The sequence below is a fragment of the Rosa rugosa genome, chromosome 4, assembly GCF_958449725.1.
Source record: "Rosa rugosa chromosome 4, drRosRugo1.1, whole genome shotgun sequence".
NCBI classification, from domain to species: domain Eukaryota; kingdom Viridiplantae; phylum Streptophyta; class Magnoliopsida; order Rosales; family Rosaceae; genus Rosa; species Rosa rugosa.
The window spans coordinates 4,316,072-4,333,495 of NC_084823.1; the positions used below are offsets into that span (position 1 = coordinate 4,316,072).

Sequence of the window (17,424 nt, forward strand, 5' to 3'; positions counted from 1 at the left end):
GTTTCTTAAAAGAATTTGCCTCAGCTTAAGATAAGAACAAGCAGCAGTGATTCCGCCTGTTAAAGTAACCGTTAGGCAGGGAGCCGTTAGGTGAAAAACTTGGACATGTTGAAGGCTAGTTTTGTTTTTTTCAAAAGTATGAACAGTTTTTTTTTTTTTTTTTTAAAAGCTATTCTTGGACCTAAAAGTCAGCACATGATCTCTTTGGCAATATCTTAAACGGAACTACCCCTAGGAGTCTTTTTCCTAAAGTTTGTGTACTTGGGCAAAATACCAACTTGGTTGATTGAATGGGCAAAATACTTCATATTTTTTGACAAACGGGCTTAACCTCAAAAAGAAAAACACCAAAAAACAAGAGAAAAAAATTCTATCAGACCTATTAAATGGACCGGGTGTGACCAAAAAAGTTTATCAACTCCTGATGTCAGGCCACTGACCCTCTCCAGCATCCTCTTAACTACAAAAAAAATTTGTTCTCTAAATTTTGAACAATGAGGCCAATGAACTTTTGATGTTGGCTATTAATCTATTATGCCCTCTCATTAGTCATTATTACTCTCTACCCTAAGAAAATATGCTTACATTTTACATTACATATGCCTTTTAAATAGTCTCAATTTTCAATGAACTCAAAACAAAGGCTGCCTTAACATTGTGATCGTATTATCTTGAGACTACCTAGCAATGGCGAAAAATAAAGAAATAACTAGTGAAAATAATTCAGAAAGAAACTAGCATATTTATAAATGTCTGCTCTCAAAAGTATTACAATGTTGAGGGAGTTTTCGGCTCCAACAAAGAGAGAGATGTGGATGATCCAGGAAAGCCCTTGTAGTTATTTAGCTCGCCCCATACAACCTGTTCAACTTCTTCCCATGATTTTGCCATCTTGAGTTCGTCCCAGATACTAAAAATTGCTCCCAGGACATTCTCTTCATGTAGAATACAGTAGCACCTACACATGTGATCCAGAACAAATTTGATCACTGTCATTGTTTGGGCAATATTTCATAAATGGGGAAAATATAGACATCAACGCAAGCTCGACCATAACAGTCACAGATTACATCAGAAGACAAACAACAGAGAATCAGGACATTTGACTGCTTAAATTCAGAATGTACGCATCCTTTTCAAACAAAAGATATACAAGAATCTTAACGATGTCAAGGCACAATAGTTTAAATGTATCAAGTATTGGTTTGCACTGGAAATTTTCAAATATGTAAAATTACAAGAATCCTGTCATTCTCATTCTCATTCTCATTCTCATTGCCACCTAGCTGTTCATCTAAGGTACTGCACACTTCAATCTGATGCATACCACATTTTTCTCATGATTGAGATAGGACATAGATAATTCAGACCATAGAGCCAAATTATCCTTGATAAATAAGATCATTAACTGATGTATTGAGAAGATACAAATTGACAAAACAGCATAAGCAAGCATACAGAGGGAATCATTACTTACATGGCATGGTAGGAAAGTCGTCCAAACTTGTCGCCACCCTCCATATACTCATGAGGTGATGCTTGTCTTACTAAAGGAAGTTTATAACTATCTAGAAATTGCTTAAGGAGGTAGCAATCACCTCTGAATATATCCAAGTATAAGGGTATCAAATCATAGATGGGATCACCTGAAAATAAATCATTCGAGTCATCAAGATATAGAAAGCCAATAGAGAGCAATAGATCAGAGACATCCCAATTCTATTTCTGGCGAATAATCGCTATTTAGGGTAGGTGTTTTTCTGTTCATTTGTGGCCTAACTCGAGCTTTAAAAGTGTGCTTTTTATACAATTTTCCATGCTTTAACAACACACTTTCTGCACCTGATACAGAGTTTATGTGTGTACTCTATATCAAGGTCATAGACAAATGGAAAAAGTGTGTGATGAGAGGGACCAGATCCCCATATTGCAAAGAACTGAAAACTTACATGTAATACTAGAAATCGAATATTGTAATTTATTAAAAGGTCACCTTAAAATGATAAATAAGCACCAACCTATAGAAAGATTACTGAAATCAAGAATGTGGCTAGGGCACCATGTTTTCCTCTCTGCACGGTCACCATCAACATTCAAGGAACCATTATTTACCAGGCAAGTGTCTTTGACGTTGCCAATGAAGCAAGAATTAAAACCACATAGTTCCATGTGAATGTTGTCATCCATGATATCAGAGTGTATCCACGAACAACTTTTACCAATTTTGCTCACACCATTTTCATCCTGACACCAAATAGGGTTGAGATATTAAAAATCAATAAGACTAGATTCACCATGTATATATGGTTTTTAAAGTTGATCTACGGGAAACTGACTTTGACAGAAAGCCATCTTCACATGTTTATTGAAGGTAGAATGTGGAATAGACCCACCTTGAACATGTACAGAAACTTGGCAAAATCATCTGGCATGTACTTGTCAACTTTCTCTATGAGTGTGCTAGGAATTGGATCTCCCCTACAAGGTGAAAGAAGGTAATTATAGCCAACACTTGCTACAACTTAAACACGTTCTGAAAAAGTAACAGACAAAAACCTTCTTGTAGAAGGGACAGAATACCATTTAATCAAGCGACTTGAGACATCCTTCTTCTTCTTGAATAGAGTTCTAATGAATATATCCCATTCAGCAGGAATGTTTGATTTATGGGGAACAGCTTCCATACTACCGTTGGTGAATGGAAAATCTGATCCCTGTTCAATATCTGAGAAAGTTGAGATATTAAGAGGTGGATGGGGCAAGAGATGGAGGTTACGGAGCTGCTCTCCCAGGAAGGAAGCTAAGTTCAGTTCATCTTCCCGTGACACAGTATCTCTTCTGCAAAGTTCAATAAAAACCATGACCAATTTGTGCTAATGCTTCATATGACATATCTAAAACAGGAGAGAGGGAAAAAAAAAAAAAACAAAAAACAAAAAAGAAACAAAAATAAGTGGATTGAAACTAAGAGAGAACTTAAACTATAGCACTTACAACTCTGCATATATTTTTCCTTTGCATCGTTTTGTTATGAGATATGGCCATATCCTTGTATATTCAGCTGAACTGATGGATTCGTTTGTTGAGACCCCAGCTTTTCTGTATTCAAATTGTTTCTTCCTCCATACACCAAAAGGAGACACATCTCCTTTGACGTTCTCCGGAATAAAATTGCAGTTAGCAATCACATCAGGAACCCTGATGCCATCCCAAGGTACAATTTTATACGTTCCATTTTCAAGATAAATGATCCCACTTGCCAAAACGTCAGGTATGTGATTTTTCAGAGGGGAGTTGACTTTGCCTAGGAGACTGTAGAACTCAAGCTGTAAATGCGCACTAAGATATTAGATGGATGTCAAAATTGCAGCAAGAAAAGCAGAGTACAAGTAAGATTTTATACCTCAGCACCTAATCCATAAAGTGACGTTTCCAGTCCTTCCTCAACAAAAATTTTGATTACGCAGTTGCTCATGAGATAAACCTGTTGGAAAAAGACACATCAGATAATCTTAACAAGAATGCATAGGCATATAAGAACATCTGTGCCTCAATACTCATAGCATTCGTTGTTATTGTATGATGCTACAGTAGTTAACATTTGAACTTAACAAGTTCTTTGGCTCTAATGAATCAACAAAATAATAATAAAAAGATGGATCCCAACAGAATACTATTTTCTGCAAAACCCTCAACATCATCGATTAAATATCCTAAACCCTCACTCGTTAACGTAACTTTCAAGGGGCAAAGTGATAATGTGTAGAGAATACTTAAAGTTAGTAAATTAAGAGTAATATAGAGGAACCTTTTTTATGCTAGTAAAACTAGTTTACCATGGCTTGCCATTGTTTTCCTTAAAGTGCAAGTATGTTTACTCTAACTATGGAGATGTCAGTGCAGATAAGTATTTAAAATTGTCACATTATATTAGATTAGAAACAAAATTAACTTACAGGATTGCTACCCGTGCCAACTGGAAGCCTCTCATCATCTGTTGGAGAAGGCAATTTGTGGAAGGCACAAATTTCTGCCAGGGATTCTGACCATTTGCTAGCATTTAGTGCAAGACATGCTCCCTGACATTCACAAGAACAAATAATTGAATTATAAGTAGAAAGTACAGGAAATGAAACCGGAGCTTCAGCTTTTCACAAACCAAAAAGAAATAACTTGCGCATAGGAGAGAACAACCCATGTTTTCTAGACATGATGTAGAAGGAAACCTCTCCAAGGTGGATGTACATATTTGGCCAAAAAGCCTACCAGTTTAGACATATGACTGAACAAAGAAAAGAATAATTTTGTCTTCTGGAAAGATTCTTGTTTGATTGATTAATATCACAGAGGACAACCATCAAGTGTAAAAAAACTTAATGTTCCAGACACATCAAGCTCTTCATAGAGAAATGAATATCAAAGTAATACAACTACAGTATTTGTAGACAGATAAAAATGAGCATTCTAGAAATTGACAATGATATATATATATATCATTGGCAATTTCTTCATTGCAACATTTGTCTGTGTGTATATCAGCCAATTTGGATAGCTAAAGAATAGGGTAATAAGAAAAGTACCTTCCAGACCAAGTCTCTCATTCCTGGTTTTCCAACCCAAAGCTTGAATAACCATTCTCTCATTTCTCGTTGCCCTATGCAATTGCCTGAGCTCCAAGGAGAGTTGTAATGATCTCTCTCTTCATCCAGATACATGGCTAAGAAATTTACATCATAAGAAAAACCCTGAGCACCATTACTAGTTCTTTCACTACTAGGATATTCTCCAGGTTTGAGAGTTCTGACTCTTTTTACTTTCCTAGTCATATCTGAGGAATTATAATCATCTTTATCATAGAGTATATGATTTGTGGAATCCTCAATACTGCCTTCATCATCTGCAAGTAATCCAGCACGGCAAACTCCCTTATGACGATAACCAGGTGCCATATCCAAGCACACAAATTCAAAGTTCTTAGAATTTACAAAGTTCTGGGTAACAGCAATAGATGGTTCAAGATTTAGGACACAGTGCCACCATCCACTAGGAACGAAAATCGTCTCCCCCGGCATTTGGGTGCACTCTATGGGCTTGTCTTCATCAGCAAGAAGTGGATAAAAATCTAGCCACCACTGAAGACACAAATAAATAAATAAACAATAGATAACTTTATAAACCGCAAACAACAGATATTATGAGAAGTTGCAGAGGACTAACTAGGGTATCTAAATAAATACCTGCAACGAAGTTGGAGTTTCAATATTGACATCACCGTCTTCTTCGTTTACATGTACTGTGACACCTATAGGTACTCTTCCTGGAGGATACAAGGCCCACCTAAACAAACAGAACAGCTGATTAGCTCTTGGATATCAGTTATTTTAATTGCAGAAGGAGAAAAACAGCAAAATATTTTTCATCCAATACAAAAAATGAATAGCATCAGATCATGACCAGATCATCCAGAGACCATGCAGATGGAGGAGAATGTAGATAAAGGGTTTTTCCTCTTTGTGCGTGGGAGGGGACTGAGGAGATCAAAGGAATAAACAAAAGCTCAACAAACCAAAGTGAACCCAATCATTCACCCTTCTTACAAAGGACCAAAAATGCCCAGAAAGTTAACAACAGCATTGCAGGAGCCTTTACGACTAAAAAGTGGAAGAATATAGTATTTTCAAAGCATGCAAGATTTAAACCAAACCGAAGTCCTTAACTGCATGCAAGCACGGCAAAATACATTAACACTATCAAATTCACAAATGCATGAGCTTACTAAGAAGAGAGAAAAGAAGAAGTAGGTTTTACCTTTTACGACCACATAGAAGTGTATTCCAGGCACTGGTCAGAGCTGGATCAACATGCCAAGAAGCACCAGACCTCTGGGGACCAATAATGAGCCATCTGAATGGAGGTCGCTTATCTTTGTCCAAAACATCAAAAAAGTCCTCTTGAAATAGATAAGGTACACTGTAATCTTTCAACAAGCCAGGTTCAACCTCTCCAAACTGTTTAAGAAAGAAGTCACTTCACATATCAAAAGAAGAAAAGGAATAATATGAAAATTAACAACCTCTCGACCACACAGAGACCAAGTGAGTACCTTGTGATCAAAGATATAAAGTGGATCCTCATCATGCTGAACCTTCATATATGAAACATAATCTTTGAATGTCATTGAGATTTTACGTGAGCTCCTTTGAGAAATCTTGAAAGCTGTATCTCCATAATTCTGCAATAAGTGGTCAAGTGTCCATGTACGCCTTGCAGGCCATGCATCAGCTAATCCAGTGAGCAAAACCTGATAAAGTTATCAGCAACAGTCTATGTGAACAACATAAACACCATCTGTAGGTTCTAGCATAGCAGTACTGACTAAAAATCTCTAAAGTACAAGGCCAATCTATTAATGAAACAGTTTGGTAAGAAAGGTCAAATCAGTAAACCACAGGTTTAATCTCCCCCTTTTCTAGCAAAATTGATGCCTGCAGTTATAATCTGAACATTTGGTTCAATCTGCAGAGAAAATCTTTTGAGTTACCACAACACATGTTACCAGAAAAATAATCGAGTCGCCAGAAAAACTATGGGAGGTTCATCCAAAAAAGAAACGGCCCTATAGAGCATTGTGTACTACAATTTCAGCTAAGGAAATGCTGTAATGCTGATGCCCTTGTGACCAGAATATTTGTGGTGACAGAGAGGGTGGTGGTGTCACTGGTGTAGCGGAATTACCAATAAGAAAAATATGGTCTGGTAAGGTATTGGTTGATTGGGGTAGGAACTGGAATAGTAATTTTTTTTTAAGCGCAAAACAGACTGGTTCTCTCTTTGATATGTTATCACTTTCTAGGTTCTCAACACAGACTAGTAGATTTCAACCTGAAAAAAAAAAAAAAAAAAAAGTACTAAATCATGATATATGTCCTAGATAGTGTATCATGTAAGAGAATTCTCCTTTCACAAATGTAAAATCATTTTCTAATAGAACGATGTGCCCAAACATAATTGAAAAGCAAAAATCGAAATTTGACTTCCACTGTTTTAACTTAATCTGTATTATGAACTAAGAAATGAATCGTTGTCAATATACCGGTTTCTTCCCATCATAATCACAAGAAAACTCTTCCAATGTGATCTTGTCCTTTCTTTCCACATTCCCATTGTCAAAAGAAAAACCATCCAATGTGGTATGACACCTGTATAATCTTCTGTACAAGAACAAAGAGTCGAATCCTGCACCAAGTCGATAGACAATGACAAAAGGGAAAACCTCAAAAAGTCAAAAGAAAGTTTTAACATCATAAACAAAATGATCCACCACAATGAGGATGCTATTCGAAAGGCATAACATCCTTACCATCAAAATTCAGTGGTTTTCTGCAAGCCTCGTCGCGTTCATACAACACATTCTCCCTGCACGAAATGCACAACAAAATAAGTTCTCATACTTTTGCTTTCAAATGAAAAACAAGACATGGTGTCAAATTATAAAAACTGAATCATAGCTTAAAGTCTGAGACATACAAATGCAGCAGAGTCTTCTTCCAGGAGCCTTTGTACTGGAGCGGACCATTTAGTGTGTTGAGGCATAAACTCAACCAGAGTGGCTCTTCATTACACAGTATATACATCACACTGCATACAAAGAGCAGTAAAACAGATAAGGATTGCATATTCTATACACAAAAACAATAATCAAAGTCCAGAAACAAACACCAAATCAATTTCAGAAATTGCATACACAACTAAACCCTAATCTCACGAGCAATTTCCACAAGATTCTGGAAACAGCAACATTTCACATTCATATCTGAAAATTCAAAATTCAACAGAGAGAATCGAGGAACGAACCTGCTGACGCATGAGAGGCGAGCAACGTCGCGAGGGGAGAGCAACTCCAAGACGGCACAGATGAGCTCGTCGGGAAGGACTAGGAAGCTTCCGAGGGCGTCCGGCCGGCGGTCTCTTGGCCGGAAGGGAGGGGATTCGGAAATCTCCATCGGAAATTGAAAGATTGAAATTGATAGAAAGAAGCTGTGTGGAATTGAGAGTTTAGAGTAAAGGGAAGACGAGGAATTCAAACGGCGGTTAAGAGAGGCGGGCTTTTGTGGTTTTGGAGAACTTGAGGGAATCGGCGATTGCCGCGTGCGACGTGTTTCCTGTGTCGCGCGGCTCTACCGTGTGCGCGTAATTCTCACGCGGATTCGATTTTTTGCGTCTTTTTTTTTTTTTGGGCGGACCATGGAGTCATTCGCGCTGTAAAAGCAGTGGAAGAGTCTTAAAGGATGGCGCGAATATAGCCTCTTTTTTTTATCTTTTTTTTTTGGACGTGATGGACGGTGTTCGTTAACAAAGTTGCACTTCTCCATTTCCGACTTGCACGAGGTGGTGTTGAGATGAACAGCCTAACCAGCAGGCTTGTCCGACCAACTATCTCGCACAATGCCACGTCCACAATTGAAGCCAATGAGAGGATATTTTCAGTTCTTTTGCATGAGATATAAGGACATACCGGCCAGAGTTACATCAAGTCCTGTCTCACGCTCATCCCTTCAGCGCTCATAAATTTTCCAAAAAAGAATAATGTATTGATTAGCTACAATTGATAATTTAACGATTCTATATATTTCACTTCTGTTAAATGCTCTAATTCCCCATAATGACATTGTTCTCAATTGTGAACATTAAACATTGAGATTCAGAGGAGAAAACCTAAAGCGTTGAGAGTCATGCCCCGTCCGACGGAGCGCCCTCGCGGCGTCGTCGTCGGACGGGCTCAAAGGGACCGCGTGTCTGGAGGAGAGAGGCCCAGTCGGAGTAAGAGCTGCGTGGGATTGGCGGCGCTGCCAAGATCGGTTGGAGGATCCGATGGGGATGGACAACGGCGGCTAGCGGCTGAGCCAGTATCTTTTGACTCCAACACGAAGCACAGGCGGCTTGGGGGTGGGTTCGAGTTGATGTCGCAGGAGCGGAGGTCGCCTGGTGGTGATCTCTTCATGGTGGCAACGCTGGGATCAATGATGCCCGGATCGGATCAGCCGGATCCGATCTTCCTTTGGTTGATTGTTTTCGATCTGGGGAGGAGCAGCGCCTCTATCCAATGTAATGGAGGGATCACGATCGCTCTGAGTCAAGTTGGGGGCGGTGGTGATGTTGCCGGTGGTCGGAAGATAAGGGGGGTACAGGCGAGACGGTGGCGTGGCGTCTCCTGCAGGCTCGATTGTTGGCTTGGGCACAGTGATATTTGGGCCTGGGCTTTGGCTCTGGGCCCAAACAGTTATTATTTTATGTTTTATTACTTGTTATTTTTAGTTAAATGTGGCTTGATGCTGATAATAAGTCTCTATCACTATTTGATAGGGCGACGTGGGCTTGGTCCCGGTATGCACATTCAGTGTGCCTTGTCTGGCCTAGCGAGACGGTGAGTTATTTGCTTGATTAAATGGACGCAACCTCCTAATGGAATGATGAAATTAAGTGTCACCGAATTTATATTTCCGGTATGTCACCGCTATGTCAAAGCAAATAGAGTAGTCATTCGTACACTCTTTGCTAATTGGTGCTTGTTAGAATACATAGATTTTATAGAGAGTCTTGGTATTATTCCAGGTTCTCTTTATGCTTATTGTAATCTGGGATTCAGGCTCTACGTCCCCCCCTTGTATTCTGCAATTTCATTAATCAAGACTTGAGGACAGCCGCACCATCCCCTTTCAAAAAAAAAAAAATGCTCTCATTCCCCATATTAAATTCCGACTCCAATTGAAGAGTTATTATATTTATTGAATTTTTATTAATGAATACCGCATGACACGATTGCCCTCTCAAAACGTTTTCTTGCATGCTGTTGTTGTCAAAGATACACACACTCGCGGAACTTTCTGATCAAAGATATAACCTATTCCATCAAAGTTAAGAGTAACCAACGGAACCAATCGCAATCAATTCCATAAGCCATTCCGGCTTCCCTTCCTGATACATCACACGTAAATCCTTACATACCCATTAAAAACTATGTTATAGATCAATGACCAACAGAGCTATAAATGTTGAACAAATTTCACAGGGCTAGAATTATGACACGCAGCACCTGGTACTCTGGTAGAGCATCGCATATTAAAACTCAAAAAATACTACAGATATTACTTCTTTAATTCAGTCTGTTTATTTTATTTCTCTTTTCCCTTCAAAGTCTCAAACCATATCACTTCCAGTATACACAATACAACACACACAAGGTAAATTAACTCTAGAAACAACAGTGACATATTAACAGTCACTAATACCTTACAAAAAAAAAAAAAAAACAAACACACTGCTTGACCCTTGAACCGTTCTACAGACCTAAAGAGGCAACAGAGAGTTGTGACTTGATCCTTCGTCTCCTCAGGCGCTCAGCAATAATGAAGGCAAGCTCAAGAGATTGGGAGGCATTTAGCCTCGGGTCACAGTGAGTATGGTAGCGCGAGCTAAGGTCGTCGAATGTCACAGTCCGTGATCCTCCAATGCATTCAGTCACATTCTGGCCCGTCATCTCCAGATGAACACCTCCTGGGTGGCTTCCTTCTTGGTCGTGCACGTCAAAGAATGCTCTGACCTCAGCCTGAACAGAGAAAAAAATAATAAATTTAACTTCAATGCAGGTGAGAGATTGCTTGTATTAAGTATTTCTAATTCCCACAACTAAATTGACGTTCATTGTTCCTATGAAACAGACAAAATCAGATTATGCAAAGCATTATCCAACCAACCAAAGTAATCAAAATTTAAATGGCCTCATGGAAATCATTGCGCAAAAAGTGAGTAGTTTAATTTTGTTTTTGGCTAAATGAGTATCAGGTGATGCACAAAATGTCACTCCAAATCAATTTTAAAACACTCACTCACCAACCACAGATTACATTTTAAAAATCATCACCAATATATTATCTCTTTTGCCAGTCTCCCCATTCAAAACTTGAATAAACTTCTCTCATATTTCCATTAAACTATTCTACCTAACACTTCAAACAAGTTGTCCCTTTCCCACCTACTACACTGGGACATTGATAAAAGATATAGAGAACTTCGTTTCAAGCTACAGAATGCCCACCGTAGGGGACACTTGAGCTGGTTGCCCCACCTCAACAAAATTCTACAAATGTTCAACAATGTGGAGTCTACTGGATAATGACCAGAAAACCTCTATTAATTTTGGCACTGATTGGTGACAGTGATTAAGTAACTAAAGAGAAATATGCCAATTTGTTCCAAATTTTGCCCATGGGCTGTAATGAATGTCTTTTTCAAAAATGAATGCCAATGGTAAATATGGAAAGTACAATAAGTATAAACCACTAGTAACCAAAAACAAGGGCATATGGAAACAAACACATACGGAAACAATGTGCAAGCACAATCAATTCTATATCGATTCAGATGGCTATTAAATTGCTAGTTTCTACAACATTTATTATTTAGCTTGTTATGTTGCATGGATGCAATACGTATACTTCATCATTTTCACAGATAAATCTCTTTCCTACTTTACCCCTTTTTCTATATTACGTGGTTTATCCAAAAGAATGTTAATTCTTGCTTTATTTAAAAATTTTAGTATTAAGAAACAATTACCCACTTATGATTTGATATCCAAACTACCCCTATCCAACCTACGTGAGAGCAATGAACCTAAGCAGCTGAAGAATGAAAAAGGGTATGAGATAAGTACTATACCCTTATGGCATCAAAAGGGCGTGTCTTGAGACCACATGGAGCCTTGATGGTGTTTCCATGCATAGGGTCGCTGACCCATGTGACAATTTGTCCTGCCCTACGGACTGCCCTAATAAGATGAGGAAGTTTCACTCTCATGTTCTCAGCTCCCATTCTTGTGATCACTGTTATCCTCCCGGCTTTATTTTGAGGATTCAAAATCTCAATGAGCTTCACAAGCTCATTGGGATCCATCTTATCACTCACCTGCATCACAAAGAATGATCTTATATTAGTCTCCACCACCATAATTAACTTGCATAAGAACGTCATGAACATTAAAGAACAAAAATATGCATGAGTCGTATATAATTAGAGAGTTGGAGTAAACAAATGATGCATTTCAGTTTGGTTAATTACAGAGTTGAAAGTAATAAAGGATCCATCATTCCATTTCAAGATAGCAATAGCCATAATAGTTATTCTGACCACAAAATTTTAAAAATAAATTGCAAATGCCCTCAGATATTCGCTCATTCATTTCTCGAAAAAAAAAGAAGCAGGCTTAATAAACTCAGATTACCTTGATTCCCAGGGGATTAGCAACACCTCTTAGGAACTCAATATGGGCACCATCCAGTTGCCTGGTTCGCTCACCGACCCAAAGCATATGGGCAGAGCAATCATAGTAGAGCCCAGAAGTTGAGTCCAACCTAGTGAGCGACTGTTCATAAGGCAAAAGCAAGCACTCATGGGATGTCCAGAACTCTGTGGTTGTCATGATAGGATGGTCAACTGTGAGCCCAGCTGCAGTCATGAATCCAAGGGCCTCATCAACCCGGTGAGCTAGTTCTCGGTACCTGCCATTCCAAAATCACGGTAAACTTGTTATGAGGTAAAATTGGTACCAAGCCTAACCAAATTAAAATTCGTAATTTGGTGTACTTCAAATATTAATTTGGTTTTCTAAATGTTGCAAAAATGTTAGTTCCCAGTCAGTGTACTGACAATGCCAAGCCCATAATAAATATGTTATTCCCTGATACGGTAATACCTAACAAGACTTAACCAATTTATGCTTAAAATTAACTGATTCTTCCGATGATGCTATTATTAGCCACCAATTTGCTTAAAATCACATCAATCTGATTCTTCCATTGATACTATTATCAGGCACCAACTTGGATGAGTTGTTACGACCTCAAAAGGAAAAGTGATTTTGGATTATTAGGAAGAACAAATCTAAACAACATCGCAATAAAGTGATATCTAGCATGCATCATTATCCATCCAAGCACTAAAAGAATAAACAGTGGACCCAAAATTCATCAGCAAGCACATGATATATATACAAAAAGTGAAACGGGTCGGCCCTTTAAGCATAAAAATGAAACGAAGAATATACTGAGATGCATAACAAAACAAATAACAGAGGCAATGATCATGACTGAGAAGTGAGAATATACAACTATATCAATCTCTGACCCACTAAAAATCTAAAATTTTACTGAGTCTTTCACCCAGAAATTTAACACGAATTCATAATAGTAAAAACTGAAAGCCATACCTATCACCCTGTTCGCTGTGCTCTGTGAAATCCAAGTTCCACTGGGTAACTCTCTGCATAGCCGCATAACCACCGGTTGCGAAAGCCCTGAGAAGGTTGAGAGTCGCCGCAGACTGACAGTAGGCTCTGATCAATCTCTCAGGGTCCGGAGTCCTTGACTTTGAATCAAACGTGTCTCCGTTCACATTGTCCCCTCTGTAACTCGGCAGCTTGACACCATCCTTCTCCTCAAACGGGTCGGATCTCGGCTTCGCAAACTGACCCGCCATCCTTCCCACCTAATAAAAAAAAACCCACAACCCAATTCAATTCCTACAATTCTACTACTCGAAACTTCAAATCAAAATTTAAAAAACCCAATAAAAATTTGCAGGGCAAAATTGTGACCTTAATTACTGGCATTTGGCCTCCGAACATCAAAACGACGCCCATCTGGAGCAGAATTCTGAAGGTGTCACGAATATTATTGGCATTGAACTCCTTGAAGCTCTCCGCACAATCCCCACCTTGAAGAAGAAACGCGTTTCCCATGGAAGCCTCGGCGAGACGCTCCTCTAAACTCCGAGCCTCGCCGGCGAAGACGATCGGCGGGAAAGAGTCCAGCGTCCGGAGCACCGACTCCAGATCCTCCTTATTCGGGTACTCCGGCAATTGCAGCGCCTTCTTGGACTTCCACGTGTCCAAACTCCATTTCGCCGGCACCGCATTCCGGCTCTTCGAACCATTAGACGCCGCAGTTGACGGCGAAGCTGGCACCGTCTGCTGCTTGGTGGACACAGCTGGATTCTTGGCGGGCTCGGCTGCGTGGACGGCGACGATGGGCCTGACGGGCCTGACGGGGAGAGAAGGTTGGTGAGGTTTGGAGGGTAAGAGAGTCGACTGGGTTTGAATGAAGGAAGATTTGGGGGCAATGATTGAGCTGCTGCTCGTGAGAGCCATTGTGTTTTTTGGTTCTGGGTTTTGTTTCAGGTACGAAATGAGATTGGGAGAGAGAATCTCAGAAGGGTACCTGAGAGGAGAATGAGGGACAGAAGGGGGGAGGGTTTTATAAGGGAAGACAGAGACGCGGTGGTGGGTAGTTGAGAACTTTGAGACCAGCGAGGGAGAGAGACAAGGGTTAGTTTCGGGGTTTTGGTGGGTTTGAAGGGTGGTTTGGGGATTTCGAGGGGTTCAACAATTCCCGGTGAAAGTCAATTGCTTGGGAGAAGGTGATGCGTTTGCATGTACCTACTTAATCCATTCACTCGATGGGTCGAGGTAGGTGGATGAAGACTACAAGCCGCCGGGGAAGCCGAGCTGAAGTTTCTTCTTTCTTTCATTTTTTGGGTCTAATAAAATTCTTTTGTCCGGCAAAAATTTATTTTTACTTTTACGGAATTTCTATTATATGACTCTGCGTACTTCTTATATCTAATATAATGTGGCAGAATTATAAAAATAGGTGTGATTCTAAATACTTTTCTATCACTTTTATATACCGAATGATGTGATATTTGTCATAATAATCTTTTAACTGTTATAATTCACAACATGTAATCAAAAAGTTGAAGATCGATGATATGAATGTGTCAATTGCAGGTTTGCCACAGTGGAGTATACAATTATTGCTTAAGAAGTTAAGATGCCAGTCATGCGGCGTCATTTGTCGGTTATATTTAATACTTTTTATGCAAAACTGCTTTAGCGATTAAATAACTGCTCGTATGTTCGTACCACAAATGCATGCATTAACTAGATTTGTGCGAGTGGCGAAAATGGTGATTGTTCCTTTATGGGCTTTTCTTTTATTATATACTCTGTAATGAATGCGTTTTTTTCCTAAAAGTTGGTGTTATTTGCTAGGAATTTACTCATCGTCTAATTAGTGTTTTTCTTTTGTCCGGCAACTAATATTTATTTTTTATTTTTTTACTTTAACAAAATTTATATTATGTGACTCTACAAGTCTGTGTACTTCTTTTATCTAATGTAGTGCATGTTTGCAATCCTAAATCTTTTATGAATAATGTGGCAAAATTTATAGAAACGTGTGTGATTTTATATACTTTTCATCACTTTTATGTACAGAATGATGTGGTATTTGTCATAACGGTCTTTAACTGTTATAATTTACAACATGTAATCAAAAAGTTGAAGATCGATGATGTAAATATGTCAATTGCCAGTTTGCCAGAGTACAATATACAATTATTGCTTAAGATGTTAGTCATATGACGACATTTGTCAATCATATTTAATACTTTTTTAGCAAACTACCTTAACGCTTACACAACTACTCATACAGTCGTACCACAAATGCATGCATTAACTAGGTATATGCGAATGACAAAAATTGTGGTTTGTGCTAGTGATAAAGATTAACTGTTATAATTTACAACATGTAATCAAAATGTTGAAGATCGATGATATAAATGTGTCAATTGCTAGCTTGCCACAGCACAACGTACAATCATTGTTTAAGATGTCAATCGTGCGATGTCATTAATTTGTCTGTCATATTTAATACTTTTAATCAAATTGCCTTAATGATTACATAACTACCCGTACGGTCGTACTACAAATGTTTGCATTAACTATACGAGTGGCGAAAATGGTGGTTTGTGCTAGTTATGAAGATTAACTGTTATAATTTACAACACGCAATCAAAATGTTGAAGATCGATGACATAAATATGTCAACTGCCAGTCTTCCACAGCCCACAGCACAATATACAATCATTGTTTAAGATATCAGTCATGCGACATCATTTGTCAGTTATATTTAGTACTTTTTAAGCAAACTGCCTTAACGATTACATAACAACTCGTACGGTTGTACCACAATCATTGCTAGTGGCAAAAATGGTGGTTTGTGCGAGTGATGAAGATTACAAGCCGCAGGGAAAACTGAGCCGAATTAGTTTCTTTTCTTCTTTTCTTTTTTGTGTCTAATTAGTTTTTTTTTTTTTTTTTACTTTTACAAATTTTTAATTTTATTACTGCATATTTCTCTGTCAAATTTAGTGCATGTTTACAATCATAAGCCTCTCATGAATAGTGTTGCAGAATACTAAAGATAGTTAAGCATTACAATACTAGCCTTTGATCCGTGCTTTGTTCAGAGAAATAAAACAAGAGTTTTTCTATTGGAACCTCCAAATTTACTCACTTGACCTCTATGCTTTTTACACCTCTTATCAAAATTTTAAATACTAAATTTACTCACTAAACCTCACTAAACTTCCTCAAATAACCTCACTCATATAATTTGCAAACATATTATTATCTTTAAAATAAAAAATTTAGTCATTTCAATGATTTAATCACTCTATAAATCTTAACTAAATATACATTTCTTAATCAAACTTGAGTTTCAAAAATTAATGTCTAATCAATAAGAAAATGCCATGAACTATTCTGTTTTTTATTATTTTTTTTTTTTCTATTTTAGCTGTGCAAAAACAAAAATGAAGAAATCATTTGTTTTTATTCTAAAAAAAAAATTTGTTTTTTAATTTTTTTTTCTGTATTTTTTGTTCCACATTATTAATTATTTAAATATTTTTAGTTTTTTTTTTTTTGCAAATATAATGGATTGACTTAGATTTAGGTCATAAATCATAAGAGGATTTATTTTGTTTTCCCTCACCAATATGCGTTCAACATATATATCATACATTTTTATGTCACATAATCTTAATCATATTTTTATTTTTAATTCTTATTAAATATATATGAATGCTTTAGTGAGTATGTAGTGAAATTGGAAAAATAAAAATAGATAAGAAATACAATATAATATTATTGAATTGGAAAATCTACATAAAATAAATATAATATTTTTTAGTATAATTATTGTCCTTAATAGTTATTTTATAGTAGGTTATATATGTCATTTAATAATTCATAATAGAGTGAGGTCAAGTGAGCAGATTTGGAAGTCCCAATAGAAACTCTCATAAAACAAGTACTTGATCTTTTTTGGTTTACCAATAATTACAATTTTGCATATTTTATATATATTAAGCTTATCCCAATCACTTATTTATGACAATTCAAAATATGGTGAAGTGTGTGACACCCAACTCTGAGTTGTATTTATAATAATAAAGATTTTTATTAATTTTATATAACGGATGTCACATCTGTCATATCAATTTTCAATTATTACAACATATAAT

General features: G+C 37.6%; 2 protein-coding genes across 2 annotated transcripts; both read right to left on the bottom strand.

The window, feature by feature from the left end:
• Positions 1-719: 719 nt before the first annotated feature.
• Positions 720-8,237, bottom strand: LOC133742669 (lysine-specific demethylase JMJ21-like). The gene is made up of 16 exons (XM_062170349.1): positions 7,855-8,237; positions 7,528-7,638; positions 7,361-7,416; positions 7,094-7,236; positions 6,104-6,301; positions 5,809-6,008; positions 5,238-5,337; positions 4,581-5,132; positions 3,957-4,079; positions 3,404-3,484; positions 2,995-3,326; positions 2,581-2,838; positions 2,394-2,478; positions 2,019-2,244; positions 1,478-1,646; positions 720-958 (listed from the first exon to the last, which is right to left on the bottom strand). Exons 1-16 carry the CDS (start codon positions 8,001-8,003, stop codon positions 769-771), a joined length of 2,973 nt encoding a protein of 990 aa, XP_062026333.1. The 5' UTR covers positions 8,004-8,237; the 3' UTR covers positions 720-768.
• A 1,908-nt stretch (positions 8,238-10,145) lies between these two features.
• Positions 10,146-14,310, bottom strand: LOC133743508 (phospho-2-dehydro-3-deoxyheptonate aldolase 1, chloroplastic-like). The gene is made up of 5 exons (XM_062171468.1): positions 13,652-14,310; positions 13,265-13,542; positions 12,281-12,557; positions 11,719-11,964; positions 10,146-10,606 (listed from the first exon to the last, which is right to left on the bottom strand). Exons 1-5 carry the CDS (start codon positions 14,201-14,203, stop codon positions 10,340-10,342), a joined length of 1,620 nt encoding a protein of 539 aa, XP_062027452.1. The 5' UTR covers positions 14,204-14,310; the 3' UTR covers positions 10,146-10,339.
• Between the last annotated feature and the right edge of the window lie 3,114 nt (positions 14,311-17,424).

Bases quoted from the DNA above. Each gene is read 5' to 3' on its own strand.
- LOC133742669 (XM_062170349.1), bottom strand. From the start codon at position 8,003: ATGGAGATTTCCGAATCCCCTCCCTTCCGGCCAAGAGACCGCCGGCCG. The intron at 7,417-7,527 runs GTATGTCTCAGA...CATTTCGTGCAG, and splicing joins AAGAAGACTCTGCTGCATTT to GGAGAATGTGTTGTATGAAC. The intron at 6,302-7,093 runs GTATATTGACAA...TAACTTTATCAG, and splicing joins ATTATGATGGGAAGAAACCG to GTTTTGCTCACTGGATTAGC.
- LOC133743508 (XM_062171468.1), bottom strand. From the start codon at position 14,203: ATGGCTCTCACGAGCAGCAGCTCAATCATTGCCCCCAAATCTTCCTTC. The intron at 12,558-13,264 runs GTATGGCTTTCA...TTGGAATGGCAG, and splicing joins CACAGCGAACAGGGTGATAG to GTACCGAGAACTAGCTCACC. The intron at 11,965-12,280 runs GTAATCTGAGTT...TTTGTGATGCAG, and splicing joins CTAATCCCCTGGGAATCAAG to GTGAGTGATAAGATGGATCC.